Below are 15,146 nucleotides of genomic sequence, written 5' to 3'. Positions count from 1 at the left end.
TGGGCAACTATCTTCCAGTGACTGCCAGACTAGAAACAGCTGGAGTGCAAACTGGCTGATTCCTTATTTCATGGCTGTGGACTGTTTCATGCAGCTTTGTACTGTGAAAGATGGGAAACCAGGCTTAGCCAAGAGTGAGTTGCTTAGCAGACGCTTGCTGTCATACAAATTAGCCACAGCTTTTGCATCTTGGAGTGCTGCCAGCACAGAACCAGCTATTGCATTAAATGTCTACCACCAGTCATGATCTAAACCAAAAGTGAGAAGATTAATCCCTCTTCTAGCATTAGCAGTTAGTGCTTTTTGTGGTGTTAAACATGTTTTTCATCTTTAAACCCAAACCATGAAATACAGCTCTGAGTTTCAGATAAATGGGTGTACAGGAAGAAAGGAAAAAGTCTTAATTTAGTGAGGGGAAAATATCATCCATGTATAGGAGGTACCATGCTTTAAAGTGGAAAGAGAGGCTAATTTTTATTTGTACATCCCATCTGGTGCATAGCAGTGAATACCTTCAAAACTATATTTTAAATAATTTTAGGCTTATATATAATATATATATATAATAGTATTATATTATAAACAAGAGTAGATACAATTGGTTTGAGCTATTAGTGGATAAAAAGCAATAGCATTCAATTAGCAGCATCTTTGACTTTACACTGCCCCAAACAGAATTTTAAATTCATAATTGTACTAATGTACTCTGACTAATGAAACACAGTACTTTTTCCTTGCCTGAAAATATTCCCTTCTGAAATTTTCCTGAGTTGCAGAGTTCTTACTTAAGAAGTAACTCATTTGAATGTGAAGTAAACAACTGAAATTTATGAAACTCATACTTTAGTAATTTAGGATAGAAAGTGAGGATACAAAGTTGCTTTCAGTCACTGATGTCCATTATGTGTGGGAGATTAAACACCAGAAAGTCTGTTTCGAATTTCGCTGGTAACCTTGGCTGTTCACAGCCCTTGCTGCTGACTTCTGTTTGTTCTGTTCTCTGTAATCTTTCCTCTTAGCCAAGATCAGTACCATCAAAGATTTAGCTTTTTTGAGTGTCTTTATAATGGTTAGAAAGACTAAATAAAAAAAATAAAAAATGTTTCTCTTGGAGGTTTAGCTTTCCTGGTGGAGGAGCAAAATAAGAAATCTGATCCTGGCTCTCCAGAAGACAATGGCAAATCTGAAAAAAATTACTTGGTTTAGTTAATATCAGCATTTCACAGGGGAGGAGATATCAACATCTTGCTGGTAATTTTTAGCAGTTCTGCTATTGGTAGTACTGCCCCTATAGTAGAACTGGCACAAGTGTTAGGATTGTTAATCTTTACAGGGCTGCTACAAGGGTTTCCTCTCACTTTCTTGCAGGACTTACTCTTTGGTGTGCAGACTTCCGAAAAGCCTTTTTTTGTTCTTTTGTAGTTTTTTTTTTTCAGCAGCTACAGCAGTGAATTTCTGTTTCTCTTCTGCGAGGGGAATCTGACGTGCAGAGGTCGAGTAGTAATGTGTACTTGCCTAGAAATAATGTGCTGAGTTTGTAACTACTGGAGAAAATAATTTGGCACAGAGCTATTTCCGTGCACCTCCCCAGCACCGAGAACAATCAGGCACCAGCTGAAGACAGTGACTGCCAAAAGCGCATTTGGATGAGGTGGGTGTTTCTGGGTGGTACAGTCATGTGTTAACAAGTGTGACTGCATCACTAAAACAAATATATTTTTGAGTCCCCAAGCTCTTTCTAAGGGATATGCCATCCTCAAGAGAAAAGGACACCAATAAAGCATCTGGCAGGGAGGAAAGGCAAAGAAATGGGTACAGCATAACGAGGTGTGTCTAACTGCTTGTTGTTAGTAAACCATCCACCTGAGCTGGATATCATGTTCACAGCTGCTTCAGGAACCGTTTTCTGAGAAAGCTGAAGTGGGAGAGTGGGTCAGCTGCTCCAAATCCAGTTCTCTGGGTGTTGGAAGAAATCTAAACCGATGGGTGGGCAGCAAACAGCAAAGGGGAGGGCAGCTGCAGCAGGAATAGAGACCCAGGAAGCTTTGTGCAAACTCTTTAGGACATGTAAACCCTCTTCCTGAAATACATGCAGTCTTCTGACAGAGGTGGGAAACCAGACACATTTTTTTTTCTCTTTACTGAGATTGAACTCTCACAGGGCACAGAGCTACTTGCAAAAAATCTTAGCTCCAGTGCATAAAATCTCGCTCCACTGTGCTCCTTGAACCTGGTGCTAAGGTCCAGTGGAAGCCTGTGTGCTTTGTGTGGAGGGAAGGCAGCATCCTGCAGACATCTTAACCTTTATCCATTTTGAAAGTGGAATTCTTGTTTTTTTTCAGGATGCATCACATGCATGGGTAAATGCTAGAGATTAAATGATACTGTGTGGTGCTGTGTGGGGAAGTGTTTGGCACAGTGGGTTCTGTAAGGGAATGAGTGATGAGTCGCAGTCAGACACCAAGAAATGATGGTCCACAAGCCACAAGTGCTTTTAATGGAATAACTGCCCACTTGTTTGATCAGATTTCTTGTAGTTGCCTCTCCCACTGCTGTGTTGAAGGATGAGCAGATACAGCTCAGTGAAAACTATACAAAAGAAACCACCTTGCATCTTGAGAAATGTTTAGCAGCTTAATTAGTTTCAGAGTATAATACTGTTAACAGTGCATATGACAGCTATTTTCTGTTTATCTACATATGGTTCCTTTGAACTTCACCCATTATTATTTAAATGAGTGTTTTAAGTATCTTTTCTCCTGAAAAGCAGCCTCTATTTTTCCTTCCAATTTGATTTCACAAGATATTGTCAAGCATCTTACGAGTAAGAGGATAAACAATATAGCCTGTACTCCAGCAGCCATAAAGGGAGAGGCAGGGGGAGAGGGATGGATTCCCCCAAGACACCCAGGGTTATGACTCAGGAAACGTGGGAAACAGAGGTCTTCAAGAGTGAATGATTTAGTGGGGTTTTCTGTGCTGCCCACTGCTAATCTGCTAATCCTTTTGGAAAGCTAGATTTCATGGCTCTTTCTGGAGATAGCTGATGCTGAGAGCAATTTTTTCTCTCAGCATAATGCAGCCAGTGCTGAGGTCATGGGGGCTGCAGAGACTGTGCTCTGACTGCAATGGTAATAAAGTGTTCTGGCTTGAACTGAGCATGAGCCAATTTCACTCTGTCGCATCCCAGTATCTTCAAAATTTAGCTGTGCCACTGCTGTGCTAGAGCTCCATGGTGTGACAAGTGAGCTTTCCATTAGATTCCTGGCTGCATTAAAATCAATGGCAAAGCAAATGCACTGTTTCGGATAATTCTGAATAGCATTTCTTTTGGACGTTGATGTGAAAGCAGAATACAGTAAGTTGCAAGTGACAGAAACAAATCAGTATCTCAAGTTTCAAACCTCATCATCTTGCAGGAAACCCCTTTGACCAGGTGTTGTGTCAGCTGGTAGTCAGTAGGGAAAATACAAAATTATTACAAACTCCAGAGTTTGTAATACAGAGGAGAGAGAGGGGGAGAAACAACAGTGATGAGTTCTCTCAAGTGTTTTCCTTTTTTTGTCTAATGCAAATCACTGAAAGTCTCTTGGAAGAACAACTGCAAAGGACAGTGACACCTCTCCCCAACTGAAGGTGGCCATGGTGCTGTTATGTCTTAGTTCCTTTGTGGTGTCCCTAGGCTGCTGGCCCAGGTGCCAAATTGGAGCACTTTTGCTGCTATTGACAGTGGGGGTTTGGAGTCCCTGTAAGGGCCCTCAAGTCCCTGTTCCTGTGAGGCAGCACTGAATTCTGACAAAGAGTTTGAAACGGGGCTCTTAGTGGCACAGCATGAATATGTTTGTCCTGAAAAGTGCAAAACCTGGGCTTTGGTGTGGTTCTTAACAACTTTATGGCTTGGCATCTTGAGCATGTCAGTCAGGATTGGCCAAGCTGCCATCTTTCAGGCCTTGGAAGGGATTTGTTTGAGCCATCTTTGACTAAATAAGTTAGGGCAGGCTGAAGTTCTTGTAATGCCTTTTTAACTCTGCTGGGAATGGGGATGTGGATGGGTGCTCTGGGGGAAGAAAGGGTTTAGAGGTGAGCATTCCACAGGCTCCCCTGCCCAGGTGTGCAGTACATACTGAGGTCACTCCCTCTGCTCCTGCTGCAGAAGGTGCTTCACAGCCTTTTCCAGAGACCCACGCTGCCAGCCCTGTGGTGCTTTCTCACTTGCTTGGAATGGGACCACAGCCCTGGTGCTTGGGGCTCAGGGGAATCAGGCTTTGAGGATGGAGGGCTGAACATGCTGAGCCGGAGCTGGCAGCCCTAGTTCTTCAAACCTCCCTAAGCCACCCTCTGTCAGCAGTGCTTTGCCCTGCCATGAGCTGTGGCTGGTTTGGTGCTGCAGGTCACAGGCTCTGTGCCTGGCCAGGTGTGAGGACATGGAGGAAGGAGTGTCTCCTTGTCTCCTGCTTCTTTCCTTTCTAATATCTCCACAAGGAGATTCAGCTGCCCTTTATGAGCCTTCCCTTCCCCATGGAAGGGGTATCTCAGAGCACTGGATACTCTGTTCCCAGCTCACTGAGGGTGCCCCAGATATTTGGCTGTTTCTCTTGGTGTTATGCTCACATCTGCTGTGGGTGTGCAGTGGCAGAGTGTTCCCAACACTGGCTTGCTGTGCAACTGGTAACCCATGCCAGCCCCTTGCCTGCTGCTGGGGTGCTGTGTAACACAGGGAAGTCCATTCATGGGACAAGGCAGGGCTGCAGCTCGCTCAGCTGGCTGACATAGGGTGATGGTAGATATATTTAAAGCTACTACCCTTGGCTGTGAATGGCTTGGCTCTATGCTGCAGGCCTGTGCCAGACTGTTAAAATCATGTTGTCATTCCTTGGTGTATTTTCTATCTTATATCAGTAGGGTTTAAAAGTGTGTGTTGTTTTACTTAGCATTTCATTGATGACTGAGGGTTACTTTTAAAAAAGTTTTGTTTCTTTGTTTACTTTAAGTGCGTATTTCCTTGACATTTACGGTAATACCTTATGCTTCAAGCTAGGCAGTTGTGCAAATCCCAACTGGATCAGAGCCACAATATAATACCTCTTTTTCTAGAGCAAAACCAATCCCAGATGATCCATCTCTTTAAAACTTGGGCAATTAATGCTCCCAATATTACCTATACAAAAGAAGTCATTATAATGTAAATGCAGAGTCCTGGTGCTTTGTCTTAAATACAACAAATGCCATCTCAGTTATATAAATTTATACAGGTTAAAAAACAATGACTATGTTCTCCTTAGATGAACAAAAGCTCTTAAATGTATTGCCCACACCGTACAAGCTTCTGGAAGGCTTTCTTGAAATCTTCATTAAAGATTGTGTAGATTAAAGGGTTAATAAGGGAGTTTATATATCCCAGCCATGCTAAGAAATTAGACATGTCTTCTGAGATGTGACATGTTTCGCAGGTATTAACAACTACTTCTTTTACAAAAAACGGGAGCCAGCAGATCACAAATGCTCCCAAGATCAAACCCAACGTTGTTGCTGCCTTTCGCTCTCTTGTGCTGGAGATTCTCTGTTTTTTCCAGGACTTCTCATGCTTGGATTCAGACCTGGGGCTTCGTAGGGTGATGTTGATTTTATCAGAGCTCGCCACGGGATCTGAGGTCTTCTCTGTTGTGCTGGGCATTGAAGCTGATTTGGTGCTTCTTTCACCTGTGTCCAAAAGGACTTGTCCATTCACACCCTCCTCCCTCACAATCCGGCTGACGCTTCTCCTGTGAAATGTCTTTGCTGCTTTGTAGATCTTGTAGTAAAGGATCAAGATCAAGGCCAGCGGGATGTAGAAGGCGCCAAACGTGGAGTAAATGGTGGAAACAATGTGGTCGTGTTTGATGATGCATTCGTCCTCCCTGCTGGTTGTCTGGTGCCTCCAAAACAAAGGTGGCATGGAGATAAAGATGGATATGATCCATACAACTGCTATCATGATGCCAGCATGCTTAGGTGTCCTTTTCCGGGCATACTCCACGGCATCCGTGATCGCTCTGTACCGGTCCAAAGCAATGGCGGAGAGGTGCAAGATGGAACAAGTGCAGCACGTGATGTCCACGCTCAGCCAAATGTCACACACCACCTGCCCCATGATCCAGGTCTCCTTTACAATGTAGACAATGCTGAAGGGCATCACCAGGACTGCCACAAGGAAGTCAGTCACTGCAAGAGAGCAGATTAGATAGTTGGCGGGGTGGTGGAGCTTTCTTGTCACAATTATTGCAGTCATCACAAGAGAATTGATGGCCGTTGTCATTAGAGCAAGCACAGACAGGGTAATGGAAATGAGAATCTTGGATGTTGCCCATTTGAAAGGTTCTTCTGATGTAATGTTTTGTTCAGTTGAGTTTATTAAATCCATGTTCACTTTTAAAGACGATCTTTACCTGTAGCAGTTACCTGTTGGAAAAGTAAAAACATTCAGATAATGCACCCTTGATTTTTGTCATCTTAAAAGACTGAGGGCCCTAAGCTTGCAAGAAGTTCAGACTTATCATTAGAAATTATTCTGGCTCCAAACTCCAGCCTGTTTTGTCAAGTGGCTAAAAATACTTATTTTCCCTCCAGCTAAAAGCACTTATTCTGAATGCTTTGTAGAGGAGTCCTGAACCTGGTTAAATGTGAACAACCTCATCCTAAAGTAAGCACTAATACTACTCTTAGGCTCGTGCTGTCTGCTCCACTAAGCAATGTAATGGTTGTTGAAAACATTAATCCAGCAGGCATAATGCTTGTTTTCCCCATATAAACTCATTTTCTCCCATCAATAAATGACTCATTCTTCGTGTATTAGCTAAACATGGGATTTCTTAACTGGGACGTAGTTTTGAAGAGAAAACAGAAATGTGAAACATTTCCGTATGTCCCAGGGTGACACCATACAAACAGGAGAAGAAAAAAATTGTGTGATTAAAGTGTCATTTTATGTCTTCCTCTTACACATCTCTAAAATGAAACAGCTTAATATGTTTTAAAGCTTCAAATGGTTCACTTATTGTCTAATTGAAGTATAATATAAACATTAGAGTTCTGAGAGCATCTCTACTTTTCCTCAAGTTTTGCTGTTCTGTGGTTTCTGCCAAAGAAAACTGCAGAAAACTTGGATGCTACTTGTTCTGCTAATCACTCTCTCTATGGAAATAGCCTAACTCCTCCTATGGCTCTTCAGGAAGGAAAATACAGGGCAATAGTGATGAAATAAGTTTTTGGTTGTGTTCTGGAGATATGTTCTTATCAAGAAGAGTTTCTGAGTACCCTGCAGAGAGCAGCTGAATTGGAGTTTCCAGCTTTTACTGTGAGTGGCAAGCTCTACTCCAAAGAGGGTCAGGTTTCATCCTCTAGTGAGTGTTGACTTGCAGTTTTTTGTGTAAGATCTACTTGATGAATACCTAAGTGATGAATACCCCCCTATGTGGGGTTATCTCTGACAGATTTTTGAGTGTAGTGAGTGAGTTGCACTTGTGTTACATTGGATGCCACATGTATGGAAACATGTGAAATTAATTTTTCTTTCAGAAATTTGGTTTCAATAACATAACTAAAGCTTTTTGATATTATGCTTGAGTGGCTGAAAAAGAATCTCATTTACTGCTTATAGTCTTGGACCCAACTCACTCACATGGTTTGATATTTTAACCTGGGCACTGCTTAATGTACTCAAAAGTGTTTTTAGCACCGGCTGACCAACATTTAATTGAATGGAAGGAAAGGAAATGTATTTTATGTGGTGATATTTACTGAGCAGATTCTTGTCCTGTACATGAGCTGATCACAACATGTGTGTGCTTTCTGTGTTCCTTTCTCTGAACTTGAAATATACTTTACAGGCATAAAACATTTTTCGTCATGTCAATGTCACCTTAAAACTTTCTGAATCCACTCTGATTTCTGTTTTGGAGATATTTTTGTCTATAGCTTCTAGGGAAAGGACAGACCCATATGCTATTATCTGATGAATGTTCAACCTCTCCTAAATAAATCTTCCTTTTCGAGCTTGTGCAAATACATAGGGAAAAAAGGTTTATTGGGAAAAACTAAGGTATCTGTTGATACTCAGCTGTTGATCACACTTTAAAACAGTTACTCATTATGGTTAATCACCTTATAAATTTCTAACTCTTTGGATATTAGTCCTTAATTGCAAGCAAGGAAAAAAAGCAATTTAGAGCTAATGAAAGCTGATTAATCATTTTTGAAGGATTCTTCAGTTTGAGACCGTGGTGTAAGGAAGATAGTGTGGGTATATTTGTAGAAGTGGCTTGTAGGAATAAGTAGTTTCCTTAATGCTGCTGTGATTTGGAGGCTCTTTATGAGAAGCACAGTGGCAGAAATGTACTGGTGTGCACATTTCTGTGCAGTGATTATGAGTCTCTGTGTGGAGGCAGAGCCATGCAGAGGGCTGTGTTGCTTGGGACTGCCAGTCACAAAATTTGGTGGCTTTCCTGGTCAACTGGGGTGGGGATCTTTTTCTAACTGGTGGGAATTTGTGCAGCTTTACTGGGTGATCATTAACTAAAAAGATTGTTTTATAAATATGTGGAGTTGAAGCGTTTGCAGTGTTTAAGGACTGCTGCTTCCTTCTCTTTTGTTAATGGCCAAAGTGGCCTAATTTTGGTTTTTTTCTTAAGAGGAACTAAGTTCAGTCAGTTGCCATGGCTGGCTTTTGTCCTCAGCAAGCAACCAACCCAATTTTAGGAGTATGAAGTATGGTCCTGTAGACAGCTCACTGGATTAAGATGCAGGAGAGCTGGCCTCTGCCCCTCTGCTTTAGCCTTTCCTTGTCAATTTTTGAGCAAATTAATTTCAGTGCTTCTGCTAATTCACTGTTAAACAAGAGGAATTCCCTGGAACCTTAGTTTGTTTATTATTATTGCTTTCTCTTAGCAGCATGATTTATCTCTTGTGGAATGGGAGGAATTAGCCACTTCTACAAATCTTTTTTCCTTCCCTTCCAGATCTGGCATATTAGGGTGACCTGAATGTAAATACTTCCTGGTCTGTAAACACACGCATATATCATCTTACTGATCATGTTTAGAAGGCATGGGTGAAATTGTCTGTGCAACCTTATCACAGAAGTAAACATTGAATTTGTCTAGTAGCTGCTCAAGGAAAATGGATGTTGTTGGTGTTTCAGCTTTTCCTTAGCATGTGTGTGTGTTATTAAGCGCATAACCCCCCATTTGTGACTAGGATTTACAAAGTAACAATGTAATTGCTCTTGTTCAACAGCTTTAGTCTGCCCTTCCAGGTTTGGAAAATAGTACTATTCTGCCTTTGAAAACCTGGAAAATTAATAAAAATGCCTAATGCTGGAGAAACATGACCGGGAATACCTTTGGGAAAGGCATTATCAGTCTGCTGTTTAAGGTTCTGGTTGCAGACTGAACTGCTAGAAATGTACAGCTCTTGATTTTTGGGCCTGATTCTTTTTTTTCATTATTATTATTTTTATTTTGCTTTAAGCATTGGCAGGGAGAAAACTGGCTGATTAGGTTTTAAGTACTGCTTTCAAATACAGGTTTTCTGAAAGTACTGTGAAGGGTGGGAGAAGGTGTTTGCTTTTTTCTTTCTTTTTTTTTGTTGGGTTCATTAGCAAAATGTGCCTTAATTATAAACAGTAACAGTAATCAGACAAGGATTGAATTTAGGGCATTTAAACGGCTGCAGGCAGCAATAGCAGCCTTTATGCTTTAAGTAAACACAAAGTTGTGCCAGGGCAGAGAAAGCTCCTACTTTTCCACCTCTCACCAGGCTTCAACTGGCTTTGAAATGAAACACTTCACTTGCCAGCAAGAGTCCCTTGCTCTGTTGGCTGCTCTGATGTGCAAGCCAATTGGATGTAAAATTTTTTTTGATGCTTTATAAATGTATACGATGTCTTCCTAGTGTGACTGTGTGTCTTTAGATACTGACCAAATGATGTACTAATGACAATTAGCTCTATCCATCATATTAAGTGTGAATAGAGGGAAATATTGCTGCTTTGGATTAAAAAAATCCATTTAAGAAAGATGAGATTGTGCTTGAATCTGATAGGGGATGTGCACTTCGAGCTTGAGCCCTGGTATCCCAACAGAGGAGGAAGGGTAGAGGGACACTTTCACTTGATTCTTGGTGTTCTTAAATTCTTTCCTGACAGTAACTCTTGCTAAGGCTCCTAAAGCCACAGTGTATCCCTGGGACAAGGCAGGGAAGGCTTGCAAGGGAAGTTCCTTGCCAGCTGAATGCTGCTGAAGCAAACCTGCCTTTCCTGGAATCAAAAGTAGATGTCTGTCAGCAGACTGAAGTGCGAAGCAGAAATTACAAGGTTGCCAACTCTCCTTACCCAGTCTGCATTTCTGCATGCTTCAAACCTTATTTTTTCTTTTTTTCCTCATGTCTGAATTTAGAGTTATTTCCAGTTCTTAATCTGTCAGCAAATGTATGTGCATGCTAAAGTAATGCTTAAGATTCCCTCTTTGGGCGATGCTGTCCAGTCCATGGGATTGAGCACAGTCTGGACCTGAAATGTATTGGCAACTGGAGGAATATCTTAAAAGCTGTTTAGGTTTTGCTGTCTGAGTCTCCACAAACTGGAGTTATTTATAATTTCCACTTGTAAAAGGTCACAACAGACCTAGAAACACAGACGACAAATAACTGCAAAATTACAGATAAATCAATTGAACTAATATCAACTAAAGATAATGCGGAATTTTGTCTCCCAAGCACGCCTCAAGAGAAGCACGGGCAAATAAATAGGATTTGCATCATGCCCTGAATACCAATATAAAGCAGGAGGGAAACAAATCTGAGTCCTGGAGAATAAGTACCTCCATGTCTGAGCACAGGCACTCTGATTTCTTACAGAATGGCAAAGGAAAAGTCCCTTTCTGTGCCTTGAACCTGGATTTGGTGCTTTTCTTAGCTGTGTAACAGTCTCAAAAGTCCTTCTGTTGGCAAAATGATGTGCTGCAGTATGCTTTGTGTCAGGCATAACAAAGATTATGCTTGCTTTAAATTTTCTGGATGTCTCTTTAAATTTGTTCAGCCAGCAGAAATAATCCCAAATGGCTAAAATGACAAAGTCTGATAGATTTAGCCCTGAAAATTACCACCCCAAATGTCTGCTCTGTCATGTTATTGCTCCTGAAGCCAAACCAACAGAGCTGGGTAGTGCTTCCACTGAAATGCAAAGTCTGAAGCCTTCCTCGAGCTGCCAAGGAAGGGGAATTTGCCTTCTGCCACTGGGTGCTGACAGGAGAGATGGAAGCATCAACTCCAGCGGGACTGGAATGAAGACAGTGCTCTTTGGTAAAATGAAAGCACTGGAATAGCTCTGTCCTCATCTCCTTGGTGCGATTTACTCACCTTCATATTTCCTACTGTGATTCCTTTGCCAGGTTCTCTGCTTGTGCCTCTAGGACTGCAGTGTAGTCCCAGACTGCCTGTCAAGCCTGCCTGGAGGATCCCTCCCCTGCCTGTTGTCATGATATCTGTAGCAACCACTGCATCTGCTTATGTGGAAGAATTTGATGTTCAGAGGGTAATTATGCATTCCTTGCTGCTTCTAATGTTGAAGTTAGGGGTTTGTCTTTCTGTCTCCTTCTGGAAAATTAGTCACTTGCCTGTGTTTGCTCTTTATTTCATGTCCCTCTGCCATCTGTTTTAATCTAGCTGAGGGGTGTGGGGGGGAGGGAAGGAGGAGCAGCAAGAACACAGGATGATGGACTTGCTTATATAACACATGACTCCCAAATCCAGCTTCAGTTCTTGGGTGGTCACAGACTGAACCTGTTATGATTTGATCATTTTTGGCTGGAGAAAGAGAAAATTTCATTCCCCTAGTCATAATTCTCCAGAAGAGACGACAGTGCTTTGTTTCTATAATTTGTTAGAAGAAGGGATTTGATTTCCTCTCTTATTTGAAGCTGGTCTGAACCCCTAGTCCAGATCTCTCAGGATAATGGCCTGGCTAGTTGGCTGATGTGTTGTATATGTTGTGGAAAAGCCCCAGAGGATCAGATCCTGGACAACAATCCCCATGGGAGCTGCTTCCTGACATCTTCTCTGCTGCTGATGCTCACAGCTGTTTAAATAAGTAAATATATGTGAGGAGGAGTGTTTGAGCACCCCAGCCTCCAGTGTGAGCTCCACACTGAGCAGAATGGCACGTTCATGATGGCAAGTGTTCTCTAAAGACAAAATGCCATGTAACCACATGGCCAGCACCCTCTCCTTAGAAGCACAGATTCCCTTGGACTTGGGATCTGAGCTTGAACCCTCCATAACATAAGCAGTCCACTCACTTCCCATCCCTGCTCTTTGGCATTTATCCATTGTTTAGTTTAGATCTAACATGCCTGAAATGTTCCATTCAACCAAAAAATTATCTGTATTAAGAAAGAGTTTAAAATTTTTACTTTAGTCCTGGTAAAGAAAAAGCAAAGTTCCTGTTTGGTTTTATTTGAATGATTTATTTATTTATTTATTTATTTATTTATTTTTGATTGGTAGTGAATCAAAAAAGTGACTAATCATCCATTTTTATCTAATTTGTACAACTAGTTTCTTACTAGGCAGAAGTGCCTTGTTTTCATTATTATCAACTAAATTTGCACAGGGGATTGAAAATGCAGAATGGCTTTACTTGTGTTCCAAAAAACTGCCTTTCAGGTAAGGGATTGCAACCTGTAGGAATTACAAAGCAGTGCTGGAGCAAGGAGGTTGAGACACAGTTTTAGTTTGCTTGAACAGTCATAAAATGCAACCTTGTTTCTCCCACTTCCCACTCATCCTTATGCTTTGAGGCCATGTGTTCTTTGACAGCCCTCTGAAAACACTTGTGTGTGCAGCTGCAAATCGCAAACCTCCTTCAGTGACAGACCTCCCTCTGAAACTCTTTTACAAGAAGGAGGTTCAGCAACAAAAGTCAATATTTTCAAATGTGTGCCTGGAAAAGATCTCTATTTCAATCTATAATATAAGAAAACATAGTTTTCAGACTATACCCTGGTCCAACAGTTGGGGAATTATTTTTCTGCTGTGTGATCACCAGGACAGCTTTGAGGGAGAATTGGTCTCAGGAGAGTTTGCTGGAAGGGGAGTGGAGGCGACACGTCCCTGTGCTCCTCCTCTGCAGCAGGATTCTGTGTGACACAAGAACAGCACAAGTCTGTGGTTGTTCACTTACAGTTAGGAGAGATGGCAAAATTCACTTAATCTTTAATCACATCTCTGACTAGGTTTTGGAGACTGATGCTATTTTAGATAGTATTTGTCTTAGTGCATATTTCCCAGTGTCTTTCTCTGTACTTCTCACCGTGTCGTTTGTCTTTGTTCTAGTCCTCACCTGATCATCTTGGAGACTGAAGGTCTTTTCCCCTTGATCTTATTATCCATATGGCATGGGATAATCCTATCAGATGTAAACTCTGCATTGGGTTTTCCCTAAACAGCACTTCTCTAACACTTCTTTATCAGGACTAACAGACAATTCAGGCTATTTCCCCTGAATGCTGTGCATGTAGCCCTGGCCAAGAAGTACTCCAAGCAAAACAAACAAAACAGTCCTTAAAGCAGATGATTTTGGAATAGGCAGGAATATTAAGAGCATCAGTCTTTTAGAGGAAGTAGAACTCAAAATAGTTCTTTTTTGCCCAGTCTCCATGGGAAAGACAGAGAGGAAAGCTGGAAAAAATTGTGGAAAACTTTCTCGAAGTGATGGATGCATGGCACAGGATTTTGTTCTGGAGGAATGTTTGTTTTTTTTCTTTCAGACAATGCTTTTCCACCAGAGGTTGCCAGGCTACCTCACCTTGATAACTTCCACTTGCCTTGATGACTTATACACTTAGATTGGGGGCTGTCTTTCTAAAATTCAGATTCTGTGCCTTCAAATTTAGATCTATACTAACCAGGATGTGGTTTTTGCTATGCTCTGCATGGGGTGCCACAGTTCTGGTGATACAGTACAGAGAGCTATTCTTGTACCTGCTTTCTCATGCATGGAGGCAGAGCATTAACGTGGGCAGGTAACTGATCAGACTTTCTATGAGCACCACAAGATAACCAGGAAGTCCTCATTTGCTGCTTTCATGTGCTTTTCCAGGTGTGTGAAGGTTTTGCTGTTGGGCTTTTTCTTCTGTTTGTTTGTTTTGTTTTAATTATTTTTTTTTAGGGATTTAAATCCTAGCATTGACACACCTGAATATTTTAGCCAGAAGGATTGTGTTCAATCAGTGAATTGGCATAAATGCTAATTTATGCCCATTAGTTCCAGGGCTGTTTAAACCATCTGTGTCTTGAGATCTGTGATGCAGCTACACTGGCAAAGCTTCTCTAGTGCAGATTGGTCTTTAGCTTTCATCCTTTTCGGTTTCCAGCTACTCTGCAGCTCTTGAGCATGTCTTTCTCTTTACTTCAGTTTCTTACTGCACTGCAATGTGATTCTCTTGAAAAGCACCAGTGTTAGGCAGAATAAGTCTCAGGACAGCCTGTGTGAAATCAAGTGTGTGGTGAGAGAGCTGTGGAGATAGGGGAGAGTACATCAAGTGAAAGTTTTGTGAGGAGCACTTGAGGAAGTGGATCAGCTAGGAAGGAGGGCTGCTGGAGTAATCCCTGCTTAGTATTTGCATGTGTCTGTATCCCACACTGGTGCTGAAATGATACAAATACAGCAACTTCCTTGAAGAACTAAGGTGCATCAAGTCGCACATCCACAGTGCAGTGGAAGACAGTGTGTGGGATTTCTGAGATTTCTGGAAGGTTTCCTTGGCTCAGTGTGTGTCTGTAGCAGCAAGGAAGAGAGAAAGCAAACTGGAGCAGCTGCCACCAGCCCAGACTGGCAGCTGGTCTGGAAATGACTTGTGCTTGGTCAGGACTGGGAGCCCAACAAAATCTCCCAAGATCCTATTTTGGCAGAGAATGACTGTCTCTGTGGTCAGCTGCCAACAAAGCTTGCTGAATAATTCCTGGAAACGTTCAGCCTTGGGTGTATTTTTAGGGGTACAACACTTTCCAGAAAGCTTGTAGCAGCAGGACAGTGTAAAAAGTGTCCAAACACAGAAACAAGGATTTATCTTAGGAAACATCTTGGATCTGCCAGCTCTCTTGTTGTAGATGCT

The 15,146-nt window shown here is 41.8% G+C and overlaps 1 protein-coding gene across 2 annotated transcripts in view; it reads right to left on the bottom strand.

The window, feature by feature from the left end:
* Positions 1 to 655: 655 nt before the first annotated feature.
* The window catches only part of HTR1F (5-hydroxytryptamine receptor 1F), a 105,304-nt gene continuing 90,813 nt past the window's right edge, over positions 656 to 15,146 (bottom strand). The window contains exons 3-4 of one of the 2 annotated variants that reach the window (XM_014253603.2): positions 13,032 to 13,169; positions 656 to 6,438 (exon numbers count right to left, since the gene is read on the bottom strand). In XM_014253603.2, the coding sequence (XP_014109078.1) occupies positions 5,297 to 6,400 (1,104 nt within the window). In that variant the 5' untranslated portion in view covers positions 6,401 to 6,438; positions 13,032 to 13,169 and the 3' untranslated portion in view covers positions 656 to 5,296. The remainder of the gene's footprint in view (positions 6,439 to 13,031; positions 13,170 to 15,146) is intronic. The other variant, XM_014253604.2, reaches the window with a different exon arrangement.

The sequence above is a fragment of the Pseudopodoces humilis genome, chromosome 2, assembly GCF_049639895.1.
Source record: "Pseudopodoces humilis isolate 2021_Gansu_Grassland_sample_001 chromosome 2, ASM4963989v1, whole genome shotgun sequence".
Lineage (NCBI taxonomy): Eukaryota > Metazoa > Chordata > Aves > Passeriformes > Paridae > Pseudopodoces > Pseudopodoces humilis.
Note: the sequence above shows the minus strand (reverse complement) of the source record. Positions and strands in the feature narration are given on the sequence as shown.